This window comes from Pseudorca crassidens, chromosome X, assembly GCF_039906515.1.
Source record: "Pseudorca crassidens isolate mPseCra1 chromosome X, mPseCra1.hap1, whole genome shotgun sequence".
Classification (NCBI taxonomy): Eukaryota; Metazoa; Chordata; class Mammalia; order Artiodactyla; family Delphinidae; genus Pseudorca; species Pseudorca crassidens.
Window position 1 is genome coordinate 44,784,913 of NC_090317.1, and position 24,193 is coordinate 44,809,105.

Consider the following 24,193-nt stretch of genomic DNA (forward strand, 5'->3'; position numbering starts at 1 on the left):
TTTATATTACCCAAAAACGCTAGAAGCCACAGATACCCCTTAAGGAAGTATCCTACAACCCATCTCCAATGCTTTCTCTTCAGTATGTTCTCCCATTAATTCAACATGCCTGCAGGTACTTCTTATCTTGCTTTAATCTTGATTCAGTGAGAATTCATGGGTAATTGTCCTCTCAATAGTACCATCAATTCTCTGAGCTCATAATCATTTTAATCCACATTCCTCTGCCACTCACTAGCCCTGAATCAGTTTTCTCTGCTGCTGCTCCAAGGGGCTTCCAGACTCCACTACTGCTGCAGTTGCTGCCACTGGAGAAAATCCTGACGACAAGGTGCTCAGGGACTTCAGTTATACATTCATGAGCCCAACGTTCAGCTGGGCTCTCTGTCCCATCCTACAGCCATTTTAATTAGTCCTAGTCATTTCTCCATGCTGTGGTCTATGGAAGAACAGAGCACTTGGGGTTTTACAAATGAAAAACCTCTCCCTCTTATGACTGCATCGTGATGATTTGCATAAGTTGATCCAAGTGCTGTGCTACTGAATCAGATGCCCCCTCACTGATGTTAACAACATGCATTATTTTGCATGCATTCCTCTACCTTAGCTGTGTGGGAAATAATATTTTTGAGACATTAACCTATATTCTTGTGGCTCCTCTGGGCATTTAACTCTTTTGCCTTCCTGTCATTCATGCAGATATCCGTGAAAGTTTGTAGCAGGGTTTCCCGGTTTTTGTGTTTCTATAAAAACCTGAGCCCATTATTCTAGGAGCCTCTGAAGCAAAAAACAAGAATAATAGGGAGGAGGACTTTTTTCCCAGATTAGAGAAAGGGCCCTCCCCCAACCCAGTGGAGAGAGAAGGAAAGGAAGTGATAAGAGCAGAGATTCCAGGAAGGAAATGAATGCAAGTTGTGTAGAGGTGCATGAGGCCCTGGGCAAACTTACAGAGTTCCTGTGCCTTGGTATGGAGAGGAAGCATCTGACAGAGGTTTTAGAGTTGAAGGGGCCATCAGACAGTAATGAGGGACTTTCAGCAGCAATCTCCAAGGATCGATGACCCAGACCTGTGTGACGTATGGCTCAGGACCAGATGTCCACCTCCAGCCAATATCTTTGCTCCCATCTCCTTTTTGCACTGGAATTTAAACACAATCCTGCAAAAAGGGAAGAATTCAAACCACATGGGAATTAAATTTCTGCCATCCCAGGGGAGTGATAGGCTCAAAATAGAAATTAGGTTGAATCAGTTTTTAAAAGTTTTGTTTCTTGCTAATTAAATTAGATTCTTAAAACATAATGTTTGCAGACCTGAGTGTGTGAAAGGCTTGCACACCCAAGTTTGTGAACACTACTTTTTCACAGAGCTTTCTCTCCGCTGCTAATATTTTTAATATAATACTGGCAGTCATGTAAAATAGTGGCTTTCCAACTGTGTTCTAAAGAGCTCTGGGTTTCAGGCAAGTTTCTTATGGACCTGGGTAGAGATTGAGGGGATAGCAAGTTGGCAGGAGTCTGGTCATCCCCCAGCACAGCTTTTTCCAGATTACTTTCCCTATTATCTATTTAGTATGAAGCTTATTATAACATTTCCTTTAAATAGAAGATTCAGCAGCTCAGGAAGTTGGAAAGTCATTTATGTAAAGTATAAAATAACTCATAGTTATACTATGAAATATATCTATACAGGCATAACCATGTTTTTTGTTTTCATTTTGACTTGCTTTGTTTTGCCTGTATAACTTTGGAACCAGTTCTGAAAGCAATTCCCAATGTATTTTAAGCAAAGACAACAGAGGCAAATGGCTCCTTTCAAAGGTAACTATTCTGAAGGTCAGTACTTGTTTGCATTTTAAGTTCTCATGTTTGTTAAAGAAGAAAGTCGGTCTCTTGATCAGCGTCATATGCCACATTTTCACCGTCAGTACAGTTCTGGTAAAACAGGATTAATATTTCTGTTCCTTAAAATGCAAGGGCAGAGCTATGAATAAGTTATGTTTTAGTAGGAGCTACTGGATGGAATATTCTTTGGCAGCTGAGTTTATTAGTTCCACTGCAATAATCTTTCCCATTTCACAATCAAATGACTCTCCTGTAACAATATAGGAAATGGTTTTCTCTTTCCAAGTTTCAAGGAAGAATACTTGGAAATGAGCAATATTTTTCTCCATCACCTTTTACTCTCTTAATCCAATGCTAACATACTGGGTATTTCTTCCTTCCTAAGACTATGCAGAACTTTTCGTAGGGGAAACTCCTTGGGCTCTGGGCTGTAGCAGGAGCCCTCCAGCAGAGGAATAACTGCTGGAGAAGAAACAATCTCTGTCTAGATCATTGGTCTGTACTCAGCTTTCTCTTGGACACCACAGTCTGAGAGCATCTGGTTTTGGTTTGCTGTTAAGGAGTGTAGCTCACACAACAGGTAGCTGCTGCAGGTTGGAAGATTCAAAAGTCTTATTTTACTTCATAAAACCCTTGGTACTGACTAGGCTGGTAAAGAGTAAAAGCAGAAAGCCTCTAGGAAAGAGGAGGGGGAATTCCATTCAGAATGCCTTGCTGACACTTAGTGGATAGAACAAATCAGAACTGATTAAAGGACACTAGGGATAATATATAAGGGCGGTTAGTCACTCTTAGGTAGAGCAAGATGCATGTGTTTTAACGAAGAGTAGTGCCATCTCTGGTTTCTGTTGCTCTCTCTCTTTTCTCAGCAAGTCAGGTCTCTAAACATCTATTTATCATGTGGGATTTTATTTCCCAAATGGTTTTGAATTTAATTGATTTCCAAATTAAATGCAGAGAAGCATTCCTCTTAGTCTTCTCTGAATGAAACCTGAGACAATAATAAAAGGTACATGGAAATGGTTTGAGCTCATTGGTTTCAGTGAGTCAATGAAGTATAAAATCTCAAAAGGACTAAATATTCAACATCCTTAGCCTGAATATTAGAAACTTACTGCAGTCTCTGTAAACCTACATTTCTATCTTGGATAGGAATAGCAAAGAAGTTACAAATAAACAAAAGATCACTTAGCATGAAAAAGTTAATTGTGTCACACTGGATTTAAGTGATAAATCTGTCATAAATGAATAATAAAATTTTAAATTGAGAAGATAGTTCTACTGAACAAAACTGTTCAGTGTTTTTAGCTAAAAATTTTTGAATGTTTGAATTTCTTTTCCTTGTAATCTTTGAATAAAATAACGTAAGAGGTCAGAAAAAAACAAGATAAATTAGAAGTTGTGAGTAAATACCTCCAACTCTGCAATGAGATGCAGCTACTAATAAGTATTAAACTATTTCTTTTACAAAGACCCATAATCTTTATTTCAGAAAATTACAGTTATACTTGCAGAGTATTTTGCATTTTTTCCTTTAAACTTAAAATAAATTATTTTAAAGTTAGTCAATATTGTGAAAATAATTTGTGGCTCAAAACTCACCTTTAATATTTGAAAAAAATCCAATGGCTCCAATCAAGAATTATACACTCAAAATTTTCATCATTCTTCAAAAAGTCACAAAATTAGAACAAATGACTTAAGCATTTTAGTATCAAAATCTCCTTCTATAAAGAAACCCTTCCTTTGTGTAATCCAAATTACTCAGAAAAACTATTTCAACTTTTTAAAATCATGCTCATTTGTTCTACTTTCTTACCATCCTTTCATTACTTCAGTGGAGCAGGAAAGGAAAAAAGGAAGGTGAATTTTTTCTTAAGTAAACTTAGTGGTGTCATAAAAAGTCTTACCATTGTCCCTGTTCTAAAAGAAAACAGACTTAAACTTCTAACCTCATAAAACAAATCATGTGTGAACTCTAAAGGTTGTTCTTTCCACCGCTGCTCTTTTCTCATTATTCAAAATGGTAATTTTTTTTCAGTTACACAATTACTGGAATTGCTCAAGAGAAAGGGAATTTACCTTTCAAAATGTGCATTAGATCACACAGTCTTCCCACTCTGCCACTCAATATTTGGCATCCTGTATTTTATTTGGCAACACTACCAGTTACCAAATTCTCTCTCTCCTTTTATTGAAGTGTCTTTTACTTACAAAACAGTGCCTCCAATTCCAGCATTCTCACCTCTTCCTCTTTGTAGCAGGCCTTCTTCATTCATGCCTGTACCATTACAATGACTTCCAGACTGTTTTCATGTCTCCAGTCTCTCTCCTCTGCACATTGCTGCCAGGATAGTTTTTTACTAAGCCACTTCCCAGATTAGAACTTCAATGGTTCTTTAAGAAGCAGATAATTCCCATGTTATTTAAACTATTCAAAGCATGAAGAAACTTTTAAAACTTTCATTTTCTTTTTTATAATGCTAGCAATAATTATAAAAGTTATAAATATATTTTCCCAATACAACTTCCAAAATCGAACACTTGGACTCTTTAGGAATAACAATGCAAAAATCTTGTATATAAAATAGAGAAGCAACAAGGACTTACTGTATAGCACAGGGAACTACATTCAATATCTTATAATAACCTATAATGGAAAAGAACCTGAAAGACAATATATACATATTTATAACAGAATCACTTTGCTGTACACTTGAAACTAACACAGCATTGTAAATAACTGTACTTCAATAAAAAAATTAAAAATGCAAAAATGTCAAATAAAATATTAGCAAATAGTACCCGACATTACATTAAAAATAATACTCTTTGTTAAGTTTCATCTCAGTAGGGTAAACCTGTGACAATATTAAGAAATCTATTGCTATCAGTAATTAAAATAATAGTTATAGGAGGAAAACCATATGATCATTCTTAAAGATGCAGAAAAGGAATGTGCCAATATTTATCACCTAATCCTGGCTTTTAAAAAGACTTTATAAAATTGATAAGTATATTTTCAGTCAAAGCCACAGTCATTAATGAGGAAACACAACAGAAGCATTTTCAGCAAAATCAAAAACAAGGTAACAGTGCTTTCATCATTATATTTTAACATGGTTCTGGAAGTACCAGCCCAGTGCAATCAGAAAGAAAAAGGGTATATAAATACTGGAAAGGAAGAAGCAAATTTTATCTTTATTTATAGATGATATGATTTAATACCTGGAAAAATCCAAGAAAAAAACTGGAAAGCCATTAGAAGCAATGAGCCAGTTCAGTAAGTGACCATTTACAAGATTAATACATAAAAATTAATAGCTTTCCTGTGACTAAATAAAAAACAGCTAGAAAACAAGGAAAAGGAAGTTTTTATTACTGCAGTTCCTAAAAAACCCACTAAGTCTCTGTTGCTGGAATATGTGAAAATCAGTAATTTTCTTGGGGATTAAGAAGGAATATTGTAACCTGATGTGATGAACTGGCATCCAGCTGAGGCTCAATAAAGGCTATTTCTTTCCTTCTAGAAGCTCTGACTTCAACCTCCACACATCCAAATTGGAACTTAACCCTGAACTAAAGCCCCAGTAAGACCTGCAGTAGGCCTTTTATGGAACGGGTGTTTTCCTTGGTGCCTGTGGATAAATGAACTGTTAAGGACATGGCTGGGGTGGGGACTCTTTATATCTGCACCTCCTTAGCAACTCACCGACAGCAGTCCTTAAAAGTAGAGTAGCTGTCTCCATGCCCAGATCAGAAGCAGGGAAAAGATCAGCCCAGAACACTGATCTCAAAACTCATAGTTCCTGGTTCTGGGTAGTGGTCTTCAAACATTTATCACCTCACCATTACCCCTCTTATAACTTGCCTTCCTACACACACACACACACACACACACACACACACACACACACACACACATTGATAAAGTTATAAATGACTGCAAGTGTAATGTCTGGTCTCTGCTCTACCCAACCAGAAGCCCAGGAAGTTTCCAGTTAAAGAGAAACTAAGACTGTTTATACAGAATGTTTTCAACTACATAAAAAAGTCTCTAGATTGTAGCAGAGTAACATGGAATTGATTTCTTCTTTATACTCAGTTATACTTCCTAAACTGCCTTAGTATCTTATTGCCTTTTCACTGGGTTGAGTCATTGAGGCTGGTCTCTAAGCAAATGGGAACCAGAATAGATCTAAATATTCAAGTTCAAAGCTGTAGGTAAAAAGAAAAACAAAAGCAAGTCCAGGAGAATATCCGTAAGATTTTCCTTGAGGCAGGATGGCAGAGTATGGGAGCCTCAGATAGAGAAGCAAACCTAGTGTTCCTGAATGGAGAGAAAGCTGTGGAGGACACAGCTGGATTGCTATCTGGAGTGTGAACCAGGAGTCTTCTTGAAGGTTATAAAGATTTTCAGTGTCCTAATAGGACAGGACTTAGCAGTAGACCTGGCACCCAGACAAAACCCAATTTGCCTGTACTCCCTTTCCCTTGAATTTCTGTCCTCATCCCTTGCCTCCAAACCCTATACCCTGGATTAGGATTCAATCTTAATTTACTGCTCTGGTTGAGACTTGCAGTCAGCTAGAGTCATGGTTCTATTTTTTTATGTGCAAGGTGATGTTCCAAAAACTTGTTGAATCTATGCAGAAATGTCCAGACTATTCTTCATCTACAGTTGCATAGAGAGCAGGAGACATTGGAGACTGCTTTATGGACTGACTATCATTGGCCATCAGTGCCAATACCTGTTATTTCTGATGCAGGGCCCTGGTTTTCTACTACTTCCTACTTTGTGGACTTGCTCTTAGGCAATTCCATGACACCTGTTCCTAGCTACATTTTCCCTCTCTCCACAGATCAACATTTGGACAGAAAGTGTAATCATACAAGGTGATAGAAAAAGGAAGATTGAGAGAGGCTGAAGCAGCCCCTCCCCTGAAAGAAAACTAGACAAATATTGAGCATTAAATGTTTGAGGGAAGGACAAATACTTGCAGTTCTTTATTCATGGCCATGCTTGTCAAGCTGTTCCCACTTGGAAGTCTATTCCTTTTGTGGCTCCCCTACCATTCTCTCCCTTCATACATCTCACTTACCAGAAACACACCCCCCATCAGCGCAGTACAATCAGGGGTGTGTGGAGGGAGACTGATTGAAAATAGGAAAATAATCAAAGAGTGGGAGACAAGACTGGGAATCCAGACTTTGATCTGGTCCTTACTCCCTGGGAAGATAAACAAACCGAAAGTAGGGCAGCAGAGACTGCAGAGGTATTCAGAAGAGATAAATAAGTAGCACAGAGTGCAAGAGGTCGTGGCTGCCCCAGGATCCCAGCTGGCCTCAGTCATTCCCACTCTGAAGACACACAAAAGTGGAGAATTGAGTACTCAATGAGTATCCAAGTACTCAATCAGCTCCAGGACACGAGTCTTAATATCAATCTTTGCTGATTGAAACATCCCACTTCAACATCTATCCACTGTGTCCCCAAATCCCACTCCAAGCTCCTCTGTTACCAGCCACTTCCCTAGAAAGTCTTTAAATATTTAAATTCATAATTTTTAAGGTAATCATGGTATTTTAACTAGGTGTTGACAAGGCACAGACCCAAGTTTTAGGATAAAGAAAAGTATACAGCATGAACTTAACTATAGTTTCTCTCTCTCTCTCTTCTCTCTCTCTCTCTCATTCTCATTCTCTCTTCCACTCTTTTTCTTTTCCTCTCTTAATATCCAGTTTTATCTTGATAAATATGGCCTTGAGCAATCCATAAATCTGAAAGAGGCAGTATGATTGATGAACTAAGGTACATCCTGAAGACAGGGTTTCCTGGTTGCCAGAGAATCCTGACATTGTGATACACTGAAGCACAGGATAAGGGAAGTAGTTTAAATAGTAGTAGTAGTAGTCTGTGCTTCCAACACCTCATCCTGTGGCCCACCTTCATTCACCCCCTCCTGTGAGCTGGCTGCCCAGAGAAGCTTTATAATGATGTGATTATTCTAACTCAATTAGCAGGGAATGAAAGGAACAAAGGAAACCTATTTTGCAGCTGGCTGGTCATTCAAAAGCATCCTAACTTGAAATGTCAGCTAATTAGGACATGGTAGGAGGGAGAGATTTTGCTTGAGTACTTAGACCTTATTAACAGACCTCACTGTGATTATTAATATTATACTTCAATAAAATAAACCAAAAACATATTACATATCCAATTTTATTTGAAGGGTGAATTTCTATTGCTCTCACCCCAGACAGACATTAGATTCATAATGTCCCAAATCATAGGAACAATTAATTCCCAAATTAGTGTTTTCTCCATTAAGCACTGACCACTTCTTTTTAATTCCTTTTTGGTCTTTGAAGCTGTAATAATCTTTGGATATATTTAACTCTCAATTTATAAATGGGAGAGAAGCTGAGAGAGTAAGGTATGTTTGAAAAAATACAATTGGAGTAGACCTAATGGCTACAGACTCTAAAATGCAGAGAGAGTAACTGTTCTGTTCTCTGAGAAGGAAAGGCATATGCAAGAGAAAGCAGCATTTAGGATGACAATTTTAGTTAAATTTACTGAGCACTTACTATGTACCAGGCTCTGCTCTAAACATTCTACACTCAATTATACCCTGTGAGAAAGGATGTTTGTTATCCTAATTTTTCACATAAGGAAAAAACACAAAGAAGTTAAATGACTTGTTTAAAGTGATACATATAGCAATTAAAAAAAGATTTGTACCTAGGCAGTCTGACTGGAGAGTCCAAATTCATAACTATTATGCAATTCTGATAAAAATATGAAACCACAGATATTATTGGGCATCAATAAAGACGAATAATGAGAAAGTATGCTAGAGGATTAAAGGAATGCATGACTAGAGACAAAGGGCTAAACTCAGTCTCTAGCAATAAATTATTAAATCATCCTGTAACCAAGGTTTTTTTTTTTTTAAGGAGGGAAATATAGACACACACACATACATACACACATTGAAGAGCTTAGAAATGAGGTTTCCATCTGAAAGCTAAACAAGTAAACCCAGCCACAGTGGATTTGAAGAGCAGACTGTAAGACACAATCAAAGGACTGCCTTCCCAGGTACAACAGCAGAACATGCACACACCCAACATGCCAGTCAGGGTTAAGTGAGGACCAGCCAGATGAAAGTGAAGAAAGAGCGTGTTCCAGGCAAAAGGGACAACATGTGCCAAAGCTCGGAGATGAGAGACAGCATGGTGCATTCAGAGAACATGAAAAGGTTCAGTATGGCCAAAGCAGTGAAGAAGGAAGAGTAGACAGGGGCAGGGCTGTGGAAAGCTTAGCTGTTTGGAACTTATCCCCAGTGCAGTGGGAAGCCAGCCATTGAGGTGTTTGAGAGACATGGAGGAACACAGATTGGAGGGAGATCTCTGGCTGCAGAGTATGTTGGAGCTCTCCCCACCCCACCCCATAGCAGAGGTGGGTAGATCAGTTAGGAGCTGCTGTAGTCATCCAGGAGAGAGATGGTCAGGCAAGGTTGGCAGAAGTGGTGACTGGGAAGAGGGGGCTGATGGGAAATATTTCAGAAGTAGATAGATGGGGTGTGGGGGTGAGGCAGAGGAGGGGGTCTGGTTTGGGCAGCAGAGTGTGTTGTTGGTGCCCTTCACTGAGAGTGAGACCTTTCAGAGGAGGAGGAGGGGGAGGGAGAAGGGCAGGGCAGGGAGGAGGAGGAACAGTTTGAGGAGGAAGTGGAGGAGCTCAGGTTGAGAAAAGCTGAGTTTTAGGAGTTGGTGAGTTGTCTAAATGGAGCTCTTCAGTGACCAGTTGATGATATGGGTCTGGAGTTGGGCTGTGACGTCTGTCCTGGAGATAAAGATGTAGGTATCATCAGCCTCAGACCCTGTGAGTCTATCAGCTGGCTAGAGGAAGGAGAAGGGAAATGGGAACCAGGAGAAAACTGGAGGTTCAGACAGCACAAGTCAAATGGACATCACATAGTGTGGAAAAGGAGGACCTTTGTAATATCCCAAAGTCAGTATCATTTCTTTCCTCACTACTTTGTTTTCCTATTTACTGTGTATCTGTGTATCTAGAGGTGGGGTGGCCTGCGGAAGGGTGTGTCATCCTTTTCCTCTCTTTGAATTCTTTGGGCTGTATTTGAGGGCTCTTGCTGTTCCTCCTCTTTTGAGGAGGCAGTTTCTTTTTTCTTTTTTCCCCTCCTCTTCCAGGCTGCTTGTGCAGTTCTCTCTGTCAGAGCCTGCTGGCAGGGACTTCCTGGACATGTACATTAAGATGCAGCATAAACTAGTAGTGAAGGGCATGGGTTTTGGAGACAGTTCAGACTCTAACTCCACTAATTTCTAGCTTTGTGTACATTATCAAAGTTGATTAACTTCTCTGAGTCTTTATTTCCTCATCTGTAAATTAATACCTATCCACAATGAGATTTTATAAAAATTGAAATAAATAACACATAGAAAGCTTTCATTACATTTATCTTTATTATTATTATTATTATTACTATTTCTATTTTTATTATTCTTGCTCCAGGACAATCTGGAGCCTGCCATCCTAAGGCTTTTATGTCAGGTATCAGGAGGAAGAAAGAGTGCCCAAGAAGCATATTGTATTCATGATCTATAATAAACTTTGTACTTTCTAGATGAAGAGAAAGCCACAGGGCTAGTTAGAGCCTGATGAGCAGTTCTGGGTGTTGATTCTGAAAGCCAAAGGTAAGGTTTCCCTTTCTCAAAATACCATCTCATCTACTACAACATATGATATGGGAAGTTCTCATATTCCAGCAGATTGGGTTGGAGTCCCAGCATCTTTCTTAATGAGATTTTGATTGGATGGTCAACCAGTAAACCAGTTCTACACTCACTCTTCAAAATAAAACTAAAATAGGTGAAACATGTTTCTCTGGATTTCTGATCCCTGGGGGGCCCTAGATGGAGATAACAGAAAGGCTCTTCTCCACTTAGTAGTCAGGATTGTCATGGTTACCAAATTGTTCACAAGACTCACAAGTACACCCTGCTCTCCTATGAAGCGGCATTTGCATTTCAAAGGAACCAACAGTTTCAAAATTCTCCTCTAAAAAACATTTGTTTCAGTGGGGAAAATGGAATTAAGTCTAGAAAACTTGATACTTGCAATAGCAAATTTATATTTGCTGCAGGAATTTCAATAATAAAGGTTTTATTAAAGGTACACGTGTATAGCTATAAAACATAGACTTCCAATGACAAATTCAGGTTTTGATTACATGGAGCATTTGTTCAGGAGTAATGGCTTTTCTTTTCCTTATCACCAAAAGCTCTATCATTAACACAAACCTTCTTACACATTCTTATCAATTTTTATCACTTTTATCACCCACTGTTAGGATAAACAAAATTTAAAGGCATCTCAACCAAGTTGGTATGTTCTTTAAAAAAATACAGGTGATAGTGGCTCCTGATTTTGAAGGCGTTAATACCAACCACTCTTTACATAATGTAAGTTAGGTTTCCTAATTAATCAAAGACCTTATATCTGATTTGAATTATGAAAACATGGTTGTGAGAGAAATGCATACACTGAATAAAAATAGGCCATTAGTTGGGACTTGGGAATCCTTGTCATGTAGGCATTGTAAACAGACTCTTACATAATATCCTACAGTGTGCTGTAGTATTTTATTATCTCACAACATTAAAAGCTATGACTTTTAATTATAAGTGAAACTGGTTAGGGATAGGAGAGGGAAATAAATTGAATTATAGTGCAATTTCTCAGTATTTAATTATTTTAATGAGATATATGCTTTTAAAATGAGAAAGAACTTATCCAATGACCCATCAGTATCTATAGGGTCTTGCTTAATTTACTTACCTCCTCTTGGCCTCATCTGTCAAGTTGAGCAAGATAACTTATGGTTTAAAGAGACAGGAATTTCTCCCTAGTCACACACACACAAAAAAAATTCCTCTGTTCTGGGAAAGGGTTAGTGAAAATGAAGAAATGAGGGACTCCTAAACAAGGAGACACCTGTGCCCTGCCCCAAGAGTGCCTCAGTGATGTGGCAAATCTCAGATAGGACAGCCATGATGAGATGCTCAGCAACTTCAGCTTTGACAAAGATTTCTGGTCCTCTAGTATAGAGCAGAAGCACCAGAGCCTTGAAACCTCAAATGGATTTGCAATCTGGGACAATGTGTGTCTCAGCAGACTATGTGAATAGGCCTACCTTTCTGACACTCTGGTCCCAAATTTTGACAACACTCAAGGAGTAAGGGAACCACAAAAATAAATGAGGCTGCTTTTTTTTTTTTCATATTAGCAAGATGAGGGCCCAAAGTTTAAATTCCTCCAAGGTGCTTTCTATTCCCAGGAACCCAGGGCCATTACATAGATGTTAAATTAATGGGCAACCCATTTGTCAGGCTAACAAGGTCCCTTTGCCTTGACACCCTCCCACCTCTGCTTGGGTCATCTGGTCTAGGTGAATAGCACCTGCCCTTCCTCTAGTAACTTCTCAGCTGGTTTCAAGAATTTGGAAGAGAGTTGTATGGCAGTCAATTTAACACCTGCCAAAGCCTGTTCTAAATGGGCCAGAGCCATACATCCTATATCTAAACATCCCTCAACCTTTGTACTAGCCTACAATCTCATAGGCAGAACACATTTTTGCAAGGTGCTAAACTACATGCTACACAGCGCCCCTCCAAAATCTGTACATTGAAGGAGGAGATTTGATTCTTACTCAGGTTGTAGAGAGAAAATTAGCCTCTGAGGGAGAGTGTTTCTGAGACAAACGCTAGAAGATTAGAGAAGTACGAGCACTCTCCTCTTTTTGTTTTGTTTATGGAGAAGCTGGGCATTTCCTGATAGACCGCACCCATGAAATAACTCCACAGCTAGTAATGCTGAAGTTAAGGCTTCCTGATGGGAAGATCACGTGGATAGGAAGCACATTTTCATCACAAGAATGCAGAATGGTTGAATTGGGAGATTGAGATTGACATGTATACACTGATGTGTATAAAATTGACGACTAATAAGAACCTGCTTTATTAAAAAAATAAAATAAAATTCAAAACTTTTTTTAAAAATTAAGGAAAAAAATAATATTATACAATAACAATGATAAGTTTATAAAAAAATAATGCAGATTGGTTGGTTATAGTAGAATTAGTAGACACTATTTATGCCCTGTCCAGATTCCACTTACTGGGCTAGTACATCCATCCCCCTAAGCTGCTATGAACATTGGTTGCTAAAGATTCACAGTCACACCCTTGTCAGAGGATACCTTGGAGCTAAAACCCCTTTTCTCTCACTCCAACTCACCCATACACCAAGGCTTTCGGTCAGTGGATACAAAAGCCTGGCTCCTTTGTCTCACAATGGATCAGTTCTGTGGCGCCCTTCACATCCCAGATCTGCCCTGGGCTCAAGCTGAAGTTACACTTCAGCTGAACTACAGCTATGCCTAGGTTCTTCCCCTGTCCTATCCTGCTCTCCTATCTCCATACACGTTTCATCTGAGAACACTCCCTCAATAAACTACTTTCAGAAGAATCCCCATGGCAGGCTCTGCTTCTAGGGAACTCCACTTAAGACACAAGACTATTAATTTATGTTTCATCTCTATGGCTGTCTGTGTTCTCTGCTTTCCCTTTCTCAGTCCAGCCAGTTCTGTACTTCCTTGCCTCAGAGAAAGTTTGTGGCAGGACTTCCCAGATTTTATTTCCTCCATACCCCAAGTCCATTGTGAAAAATGAAGTTCAGGGAGTGAAGGATTTCCCTAACACTAAAAAGAAATCCCTTCCCTCACTCAATGGAAAAAGGGAGAGGTCTCTGAGTCCCTTGAATAGATGAGACCACTGGCCTGCTCCCTGACAGCCCAAAGAAAAGAGAAGGAACTCAAACCTGCTGGCCATATGATGCCCCTGGAAGTCTGGATCCTACCCAGGGCTCCCAGGCTCACCAAATTCCTATGTTCTCTATGCCAAGCAGAAGCTGCCTAACTGGTCATTCTGGAATCTGGGATGATGGCTATCACAGCTATAACTAGTGTGGAAAGACATCCTCTTGTAAGTCTATGTAGATTTTTTCTATATACGGTTATTTTTTCACAAAATTAAGATATCTAATATTTCTTTCCCATCTGAAAGGCTGACAAAAGGAGATTATGATTATGCTGTTATTATGAAACAATCTGTTAAAAGACTTTATGAAGCATTTTCATTAACTAATAAAAGGCATACCCTGCAATGTAACCTGAAAAAAATAATTCCAGGATATCATACACAGTGTAATTGCAGTAATGTTAAACACATCCACATTCTTACAAAGATAGAAAGACAAGGAATAGTAGTTGGTGGCTTATTTTTATTTTCTTCCTTACAGTTTTCTGTATTTTCTAAACTTTTTGTAGGCAGGATTAATGTCTTTTGCATCAGCTGGCCTCTTCTTATTCTGCTCTCCCAACGTCAGTCGGTATATGTAGTACCAGGAGCCAGCCCCGACCACCAGGCCTGTTGCCATCAAGCCCAAATTCTGAGCGCGGCCCATGCTGCAGCTGGAGCGAAGATCTCAGGGGACTCTCTCTCAGGCTAGTGAGAGCCGCTGGGACGCAGGAGTCTGAAACTGCAATCAAGGGGGCGGGGGTGTTCGGGGCGGAGGAAGGAAGAAGGAAATGAGGCGTTGAGCTTCTTTTTCTTTTGCATCATCAACCCACTGATAGATGGACCAGCAGACAGGGACAGACCAAAGCCAGAACCAGACAGGAACAAACAGGAGACAATGAGGACTCTGCTCTGGTGAATGCGGTGAACGCACCAACACCCGAACGTGGGTTCAAACCCGGACCTTTCCTTCTCCGTCCAGGTGGTCAGGCCTGTCTCTCACGTCACAGTCCCCCATCGCTCCACTCCCCGATAACCGCCTCCTCCCCTCCCTTCCGCCCGCTGGAGTCACCCACGCCAACCATTTCAGCTGCCTTTTACAAGGCACAACACGAAAAAGGGGCTGGGTTCGGGTGTCTCCGCGGGGAAATAGAGAAGCGCCTCCAAACTCGAAAGTCGTGCTGCTACCCTCCACCCTCACTCCAAGAGTCTCCAATCAATACCCACCCTCACCGTGACCGGCAGGAATCAGGACGGGTTTCCTCTTGTCCTCCTCCTTCCTTGCCCACAGCCACGTCACCTCAAAAGAAATTGGGAGCCGGTTACCTGAGCAAGAACCGCTATCTGGACAGACCAGCACACAGGCTCCTAGTCACATGAAGTTACGTCACTGGTGAGTTCGGGGTCCCAAATTTCCCCTCCTATTATTGGCAAAGCAGAGGGTGACCCGCCCCCTCCCAACCCCCCCCCCCACCACCATTACCACACAGGACACTGTTGCTCTTTCTAGTCTTTGCACATCCAACAAACGTGTTGTCTTTGATTATTGGAAGGGGCAGTATTTTCTCCTGAGCTACTGGCCAATTCTACTGCTTCTCTGGGGAATGGTCCCGTCCTTTTCCGTGCTCCCTCCACCTTTTTTCTTTGGAATCCTTAATGTTCACCTCTGCAGTCCTGAAAATACCTGTAAATGGGGACGGTGGAAGGGGTGTCAGGAAAAGAAGCAGAGAGTAGGAATGAATTTGTTATTTTATTTTATTTATTTATTTATGGCTGTGTTGGGTCTTCGTTTCTGTGCGTGGGCTTTCTCTAGTTGTGGCAAGCGGGGGCCACTCTTCATGGCAGTGCACAGGCCTCTCACTATCGCGGCCTCTGTTGTTGCGGGGCACAGGCTCCAGACACGCAGGCTCAGTAATTGTGGCTCACGGGCCCAGTTGCTCCGTGGCACGTGGGATCTTCCCAGACCAGGGCTCGAACCCGTGTCCCCTGCATTGGCAGGCAGATTCTCAACCACTGTGCCACCAGGGAAGCCCTGTTATTTTCTTGTTAGCACTATTCTGTTTCTTTTTTTGCCCAAATTTTATTATGGCAAAATAATGATAGAACTATTTTCATTAAAAAAAGATTATTTTTTTAAAAGGCATGTTTCATAAACAATCATTCTCACTGCATAATGAGTTTTATACATGCCACTCAAAGCAATCTTAATTAAGGTCTTCCACATCTTGTCACATGACGAGGCCCTGATTTAGCTAATCATTTATTTGAGAGTTAATAAATCTGCTAATGCAGCAAAGCCAACTGGCTTTATTTCTGGACTGCAAGAGAGTCGTTGTAAGTGCAATGTTGGAAAGCCATTTCTTTATTTATTCATTTGTTCAACGTATTTACCGAGCACCTACTACATACCATGCATTGTTCTCCATGCTGTGGTTACAGGGGTGAATAAAACAGACCTAAATCTCTAAATCATGTGGCCCTTACATTGTAGTGAGAGAGACAAACAATAAACAAGTAAATAAACTATATATATATATATATATATATATATATATATATATACTGTTAGTGATACATACTAAAATATTTTAAAGCAAGGAGATATGAAAAGTCGAGATGGGTTAAACTTTCAGATAGGGTGGCCAGAGAAGGCATCACTAGAAAGGTGACCTTTCAGTAAAGATCTGAAGTTAGTGAAGGATCTAAGTGTGGTGATATCTGGGGGAAGAATATCCCAGGCAGGAGGACAAGCAAATGCAAAGGCTCTGTGAAGGTAACAAGCCCAGTATGTTCCAGGAACATCAAGGAAGCCAGGATCGCTGAGCTAGAGACAGAGCAGTAGAAGATGAGGCAGAAAGGTAATAAGGTTGAAGAGAGTAGGGCCTAGTCAGTTGTAGTGAGGACATTTGCATTTACTCTAAACAAGGGGAAGTGGGTGGGGAGTTTGAGGAGTTAAGGGGAGTGGAGTTAAGGGGAGTTTGAGGAGTTAAGTGGGTGGGGAGTTTGAGGAGTTAAGGAGACTAGAGTGAAAGGGAGACTGGTTTATCTACATCATTCATTGCAACAGCAAACTGAAGGAGAAAATAAATCTTACAATTAAAGCACTTGATAAACTGAGTCAGCCAGTCCTAAATTAAAAAACAAAAAAACTATTAGTAAAATAGGAATAGTGGAAACTTTGCCTGTGCAGTAAGGAATTATATATTTATAATTTAATGAATTATTATTGGTTAAATTAAATTAAGTATAAAAGAAAATAGCCTTAGTCTGATGAAGACTATATCAGAGGCTCTTTTGACCTAGCAGATTCCTCACTCTTTGTGGGCTACCAAGACCACAGAACTTGTGACTTACCTCTACTCACTGATATTATTTCCTTCTACTACTTTTTGTGCAGTACTGGTAAACATAAACAAAAATAACCTTGAAAAACAGATAAAATATATCAGAAACAGCAAAAGTTACACTAAATGATGAAACTTCATAAGAGGTATTCCCATTTTCTTCAAGAACAAGAACAAGAGGTTCTCAAGCACCACCATTGTTCAACATAGTTGAACAATTTTAAGATGCTAATGTTCCTCAAATTAATCTGCAGATTTACCGCAATTACAATACAAATTCTAAATGCTTATTATTTGTTTATTGTTGTTCAATTCAGAACTTGATTAATAACCACAAATGCACTTACTAATATATGCATAAAAAGAAAGTTGGAAATCTTTAGCAGTGACTAGCAATGGGAAAGATATCATGGAGCTCTTTCCCTGCATGCTTTATACATTTCCTTATTGTTTTGAATATTTTTAACCACTAATATATATATTACTTTCATTACCAGAAAAAAAAAGATATTTCTAATCTGGACTATTTTATATAACACAGACTCTCTAGGCCATTGTATTGGTTCTTAATATCTAGGGCAGGGATCCTAGACCCCTTGAGAAACTGATGAGGTCAATGACCTTTATTCCCCTTTCCCCCAAAAAATGCACTTAATCACACATACACTCAAAAACAAAACCTTGCATACAATTTCACGTAGAACACAGAGGTAGCCAGTTGAGAATGCCTACTCTAGGTTAATCAGTATCGTCAGTGGGGAGAGACCCTGGGGCCCAGGTATACATTTGGCTAAGGAAGTAGCAAAGTGGGTGTGGGCCTTGGGCAGTGACCCTGCAGCAAGGCTGGGTTCTCCCTGGGTGCCCTGAGGTGAGGAGGCCAGAGGTGAGAGGTCAACAGGCTGCAGGCCAGGTGATAGCAGCAGACAGCATCAGGAACAAGGTTAACTCGGCCACACCATGAATAAGGGCAGAGCAGGGCAGGCAGGCCTGGGTGCTTCCCCCAGCAATCTTTGTGGAAACCTGCAGCTGCAGGGGTAGGTGGGAACAGCAATCCCTTCTCTGCATCCCTAAGTTACCACTGTGGGAATTTGAGGGAGGGAGTGAGGGAAGAAGCCAAAGGCATTTACTCAAATTGGTCACCTGAGTAAAGATGGCATTTACCACCCTGGTCACTGTCCATGTATACTTTTAGGATAAACAACAGAGTCAGGTGCCAGAATGCAGGGGATGAGAGGTTCTGGAATATAGGAGAGGTGGGAGGGCAAGCACCTTCCTCCCTCCCCTCTTGACAGGACTGGAAGGATTTGACCATCTCTGCATCCCTCATATCCATCATTTCCTTCGTCTAATAGTTCTTCCTTTTGCCCAGAGCTGAATCACAAAACTGGAACCTAATCCATGGACAGATGTTCAAAACTGTCATGGTTACAGCCATCAAATTACAAGAGGTTCACACAGCAGTCAGCAATGGTTTGGGAACATTAAATAAATGTGTTTCTCTAAGAGAACAAGACAGCATCATTTATTTACCCAACTTAAAAGCTGTCCCAGAAGGAGAAAAAGTAGGATATTATTTGTCCAAAATAAATAAGATCAGACAACTGAACATCTCTCCATGGATCAATTTACAGATCGTATGGAAACATGCTTATCTTGTTGAGAAAAATTCCATTTTTGGATATTCAAATGCCTTAGCATGTTTTGAAAACTATTTCCTATGTGGACAATAGAATCTTCTATGTGGTAAAAATTAACTAAAATTAATGGTGTCTTCCAATATTAGTGGGAAATCTTTTTTCTAAAACATGCCTACTCTTTTTCTTTTGTTGCTGCTTCCCACACTGAACTCTTGTTTTGTTGTATTTTCTTACTATAATAATAAAGAGTGGTGATAGCTTTAAAAACAAAACAGAGACGTATTACAGAAGTAAAGACCCCACTACCATTCCTACCCCTTACCTATACTGGAGCAGGGGCCCAACTGCAAGGTAAATGGTGGGCACTAGTGGATGGAGGATTGGAGGTGGAGTGAGGGGAGAGTATCCAGTTACCCAAGAAAGGATGAGACGATTCCCCAACAAGAAAAGCAAAAATTGTCAATAGCCCTCCAAGAAGATGCATCCCCTCCCCAGTAACCAGAGAAAGGCAAATTCTAACACAAGGAGAAGGGGCTACTTGTGGCCTCTGGGACTACAAAGACAAAAAAATGAGTGACAGGACCTGATGTGGTGGGGTGAGGTGCTAGTGGGGGTAAAGGAGGGGGCTCCTGCTCTTGGTGGGAGTGGAAGTTGGGGACCCAAGCTTACTGGCGATGCAGCCCTCACGTGACCAGGAGCTGACGTTGGCAAAGGTACTTAAAGCCCTGACCGCCGTCCTCCGTCCTCCTCTGGGTACCAACTCTATTGCGCTGCGCACTGCCGTGCGTTTAACCCAGGCGAGGAGGAGGAGGAGAAAATTCCCCCAGATCGGGCAGGTGGGTGTGAGAGTGGGCATGGCCTGGCACCCCCGAATAGGGGTAGCCCAGAGATGAGGGAGTCTGAGGCCGCGGGTGTCTCCGCCTCGCCCGCCCCTGGCCGGCTCTCCAGACCCCCGCGCTCAGTCGCAGCTCATTTTGGTGGGCGGCGGGAAGAGGGGGAGGGGGGAACGTAAAGACGCTGATATACTTGTGGAGAATCCGCTTACTTCCCCTCCCAGCCAGTGTTTTTTTGGTTTTGTTTTTGACACTCAGGCCCCGCACCCCACATCCCGTCCTGTTTTGAAAGGAGGAGGGAAGAGAAATAAACGTGGCAGCGCATATAAGGCCAGTGGGGAGGTTGGGGAAAGGGTGATCGGAGGGGCACGCAATTAGTAAACAATCCGGCTTATTCACTCCCACTCTCACTTTGCAGATACCTCTCCCGACCACCGCCCCCGCACCCTCCCCTCTCCCCCGGCCGACCCCACGTCTTTTGGGGGTGCTGGGAAATGGGTGTGACAGCCTTTGTAGGGGAGGTGGCGGTCTGGCTCTGGGCTTTACAAGAGGGAAGGCCCTGAGAGAATCTGGTATTAAACCGCCGTGCTAAGTCCTAGGCTGCTTTCCAGACACCTCCGGCGCATACAACCCTTCACCCCCGTTTCTTCAGTCCTGAAAAAGGAGATCGGGTACCCTGGCGGGAGAAATGGCGGTTAACAGGAGATTGCGATGGGGTGTGGGAGGTGGAATCCAGAGCGGAGAAACAGTGGAAAATCATGACCCTCAAACCGAAAGGGCAGACACTGGGGACCCGTTGTGCAGGCTGATGCTAGGCGTGGGGGCTGGGGACTGCAGGACTGGTGGTCATAGGAAGGAGACGCTAGATTGTCTGGCCATAATCCCCAGTCGCGCGTCCCGTCCAGCCTTCTGTGCACCCTCGCTCCGCCCCCTCCCGCTTCGGTGCAGGAGAAGGGGTGTGGCCGTCTGTCCGGGAGAAATGGCGGACGGGGGGGCGGGGCAAAGGGAAGGAGAGGTTGACTGCCTGGGGAGTCTGCGTAGGGGCGGGGGTTGGGGTGCGAAGGGAGGGGTGAGAAGAGTTGAAGGAATTGAGAGGTGGAACCGTTTGTCATTCTGGTATGTGAATGCTGAAAGGCAATTGGGGACTTTGGTCTTCAGTCCGTTCCATCCGCCGGGCTCTGTCTCCAACGTCTTGCTATCCGTATTTCTGCCCTTCAGTCTGTCCTTAGGATGGAGCTCTAACTGAACTGAAGAAAGGAGAAACAGCCCTGAATCATTGGAGGTCAGTGTGGGGGCTGGGAACTGTCTTGGAACCCCTGGTATGGTGTGGCAGAAACCAGAGCAGAAATTGGAGCCGGGGGCTCCTCTTCCCCCATCTTCTTCCTCCTTATAAGAAACCCTTGCCCTGGGCCTGTCCTTTTTGGTACAGCGAAAGGGGTGTGGCATTTGCCTTCTTAAATAAGGATTTGAGGAGGAAGGGATATGGAGGGAGTGAGGAGCCCTGAGCGGGGGAAACTTGCCCACAAGGGTTCAAATCAAGAAAAGAAGAGAATCCATCTACCAAAGGCCCCCGAAACCCCCTTTCTGGGATCTCTCCACAGGTCTGTCTGCCTTTTGGGCCCTGCACAACTACAAGCCTGGTGGAAAAGAGAAAATTGCTTCTGCTCCCAGCAGGTTGGTACGTGTATGAGAATCATTTGGGGACCTTTGGGCTGGGGGTGAGGGAATCAGAGAAGAATCTGGGGTTCTTTCTGGTTCTCCACCAGCTTTCCTGAAGTCTATATGGCCTCTCATCCCCCATTTAGGTGCTGGGAAATTAGATGTGTTTACATTGGGCAGTGAGGGCTAGGGATGAAGATGTAAGAAACATCAGACAACCAGGCTCCTGAATCAGCACACAGAGGCCTGGACACTTGTGTCTGGGTACTAGTCCACCCACCAAGCATTATGTTCCCAAACTCTCCTTTAAGTAGGCCTGGTTAAGCACGAAGTGAGCCAGAGCCCTAAGCCTCATTTTTATCCTTTACCCCAGGTCCTGCTTAGTTTGCAACCTCAGCAGAACTTTCGAGCCTGAACTGAAGCACCTTACCTTGTCGTGCACGCACCCCACTTGGGCACACCAGCTCCACACCCTGGATCAGGGAATCACTCCAGCTGCATCATGAGCCGTGTTCGGGATGCTGGCTGTGTAGCCGCTGGGATAGTGATTGGGGCCAGTGCCTGGTACTGCGTCTACAAATATGCCAGGGGAAGAAACCAGATGAAGAAGAGACTGGCCAAGCCCAAGACCAGGGCTGTGGCCGGGACTGGAGCCCGGGCTAGAGCTGGACTAAGGGCTGGATTCACAATTGACCTTGGGCCAGGATTTGGTCCTCCAACCCCAGTCCACACTGGGGCAGAGGTCAGGGTCCAGGATGAAACCTCTGCTCTGGACATGGCTGGAGCTGAAGCAGTGGCCCCAGCTGCATCTAGTGCCAAGGCTCAGAGTGGGGCAGGAAGTCAGGCCCAGGAGGCAGAAGGGGCCGGGGTTGGGCCTAAAGCTGAATCAGAAGCCACAGTGGCTTCTACAGTGGCACCAGCTCCCTGGGAGGCAGAGGCTCCCGTGGCTGCAGAGACCTCCACAATGACAGGGGCTCCTAAATTAGCAGAAGCCCCTGGCACAGCAGAGGCTCCTGGGGCACCAGCTCCTACTGAGGCAGCACCACCTACTGAGGCAGTGGAGGCTTCCATACCAGCAACGCCTACTGTGGTAGCAGCACTTTCTGGGGCAACAGCATCTTCTGGGGCAGCAGCACCTTCTGGGGCTGCAGTGCCTTCTGGGGCAGCAGCCCCTACTGGGGCTGCAGAGGCTCCTGGGACTTCAGGGTCCTCTAAAACAGCAGCAGCCGCCAAGAAAACAACCCCTGGGGCTCATACTGGGGCTATACCTAAGGCCGGGTCAGCTACTGGAGCTGTACCCAAAGGTGGAGCTAAGGGTGGAACCAAGTCCCGGACTGGAGGCAAGGGCAAAGGCAAGAAAAATAAGGTTGAAGTAGACGAATTGGGGCTGGGCTTCCGCCCTGGAGATGGGGCTGCGGCAGCTGCCGCAGCCTCCGCTAATGGAGGACAGGCTTTCCTGGCAGAGGTTCCTGATTCTGAAGAAGGGGAGTCTGGGTGGACGGACACAGAATCGGAGTCAGACTCTGAGCCTGAGACCCAGCAGAGAGGGAGAGGGAAGAGACCCGTTCCCATGCAGAAGCGCCCCTTTCCTTATGAAATTGATGAGATTCTGGGTGTCCGAGATCTCAGGAAAGTCCTTGCTTTGCTTCAGAAATCGGATGATCCTTTCATCCAACAGGTAGCTTTGCTCACTCTGAGCAACAATGCCAATTATTCATGCAACCAAGACACAATTCGCAAATTGGGAGGCCTCCCGATTATTGCAAACATGATCAACAAAACTGATCCCCACATTAAGGAGAAAGCCTTAATGGCCATGAACAACCTGAGTGAGAATTATGAAAATCAGGGCCGGCTTCAGGTATACATGAATAAAGTGATGGATGACATCATGGCCTCTAACCTGAACTCAGCAGTACAGGTAGTTGGACTAAAATTTTTAACAAACATGACTATTACTAATGACTACCAGCACCTGCTTGTCAATTCCATTGCAAACTTTTTCCGTTTGTTATCTCAGGGAGGTGGAAAAATCAAGGTTGAGATTTTGAAAATACTTTCGAATTTTGCTGAAAATCCAGATATGTTAAAAAAGCTGCTCAGTACCCAAGTGCCATCATCATTTAGTTCCCTCTACAATTCTTATGTGGAATCAGAAATTCTCATTAATGCCCTGACTCTATTTGAGATCATCTATGACAATCTCAGAGCAGAAGTATTCAACTACAGAGAGTTCAATAAAGGCTCCCTTTTCTACTTATGCACTACATCTGGAGTGTGCGTTAAGAAAATTCGAGCCTTAGCAGATCACCATGACCTCTTGGTGAAAGTGAAAGTTATAAAACTAGTGGACAAATTCTGATTGGCTATGTGTCTCAGAGACTTGAAGAAATGTCTGGTTTTGCAGTCTGGAAGCAATGAAAATTGAAAGTTACTGCTTTTCCACTTGCTTATATAGTAAAGGGATCCTTTCAGCTGCCAGTTTTGAATAATGTATCATCCAGAGTGATGTTATCTGTGACAGTCTCCAGCTTTAAGCTGAATAATTTTATGAATACCAAATAAATAGTCCTCTTGTACTGAAAACACATTTGTGACTTTAATCGTGCTGCTTGAATGGAAATATTTTTACTGGTTCCTCTATGTGAATTGATAGTGAACCTGTCCATCATGAATAGCCTACACTTCTATCATCTGTTTTGACTTGAATTTATTCACCAAAGACTTCATTTGTGTATCATTAATAAACTTGTATGTTTCAACTGACAAAAAAAATCGTTCTCTTGCTTGAATTTAAAATCTAGCTGGAGAGATAAGGTACATAAATAGAAAAAGATTACAGTACCTGAGCATATGCTCATTGTCAAATATATGCTATCTGTTTAAATGAAACAGAAGTGGCTAGAATGCTTCAAGGAGGAAGGGCACACTTAAGGTGGGCCCTGAAGGACAGCATGAGAAAACACAGAAGGGCATTCCAGGAGAGGAAATGGCTTGA

At 42.5% G+C, this 24,193-nt stretch overlaps 1 protein-coding gene across 5 annotated transcripts; it reads left to right on the forward strand.

Annotated features, from left to right (window-relative positions):
• The first annotated feature begins 19,396 nt into the window (after positions 1–19,396).
• Positions 19,397–23,970, forward strand: ARMCX2 (armadillo repeat containing X-linked 2). Of its 5 annotated transcripts, XM_067722181.1 has the most exons (5): positions 19,397–19,539; positions 19,795–19,866; positions 20,755–20,818; positions 21,138–21,210; positions 21,569–23,970. In XM_067722181.1, exon 5 carries the CDS (start codon positions 21,698–21,700, stop codon positions 23,555–23,557), a length of 1,860 nt encoding a protein of 619 aa, XP_067578282.1. In that variant the 5' UTR covers positions 19,397–19,539; positions 19,795–19,866; positions 20,755–20,818; positions 21,138–21,210; positions 21,569–21,697; the 3' UTR covers positions 23,558–23,970. The 5 variants fall into 5 exon arrangements, with proteins under 5 accessions (XP_067578282.1, XP_067578281.1, XP_067578280.1 ...); XM_067722180.1 differs by lacking the exon at positions 19,795–19,866 and having other exon boundaries at positions 21,138–21,214; XM_067722179.1 differs by lacking the exon at positions 19,795–19,866.
• The last annotated feature ends 223 nt before the right edge of the window (positions 23,971–24,193 follow it).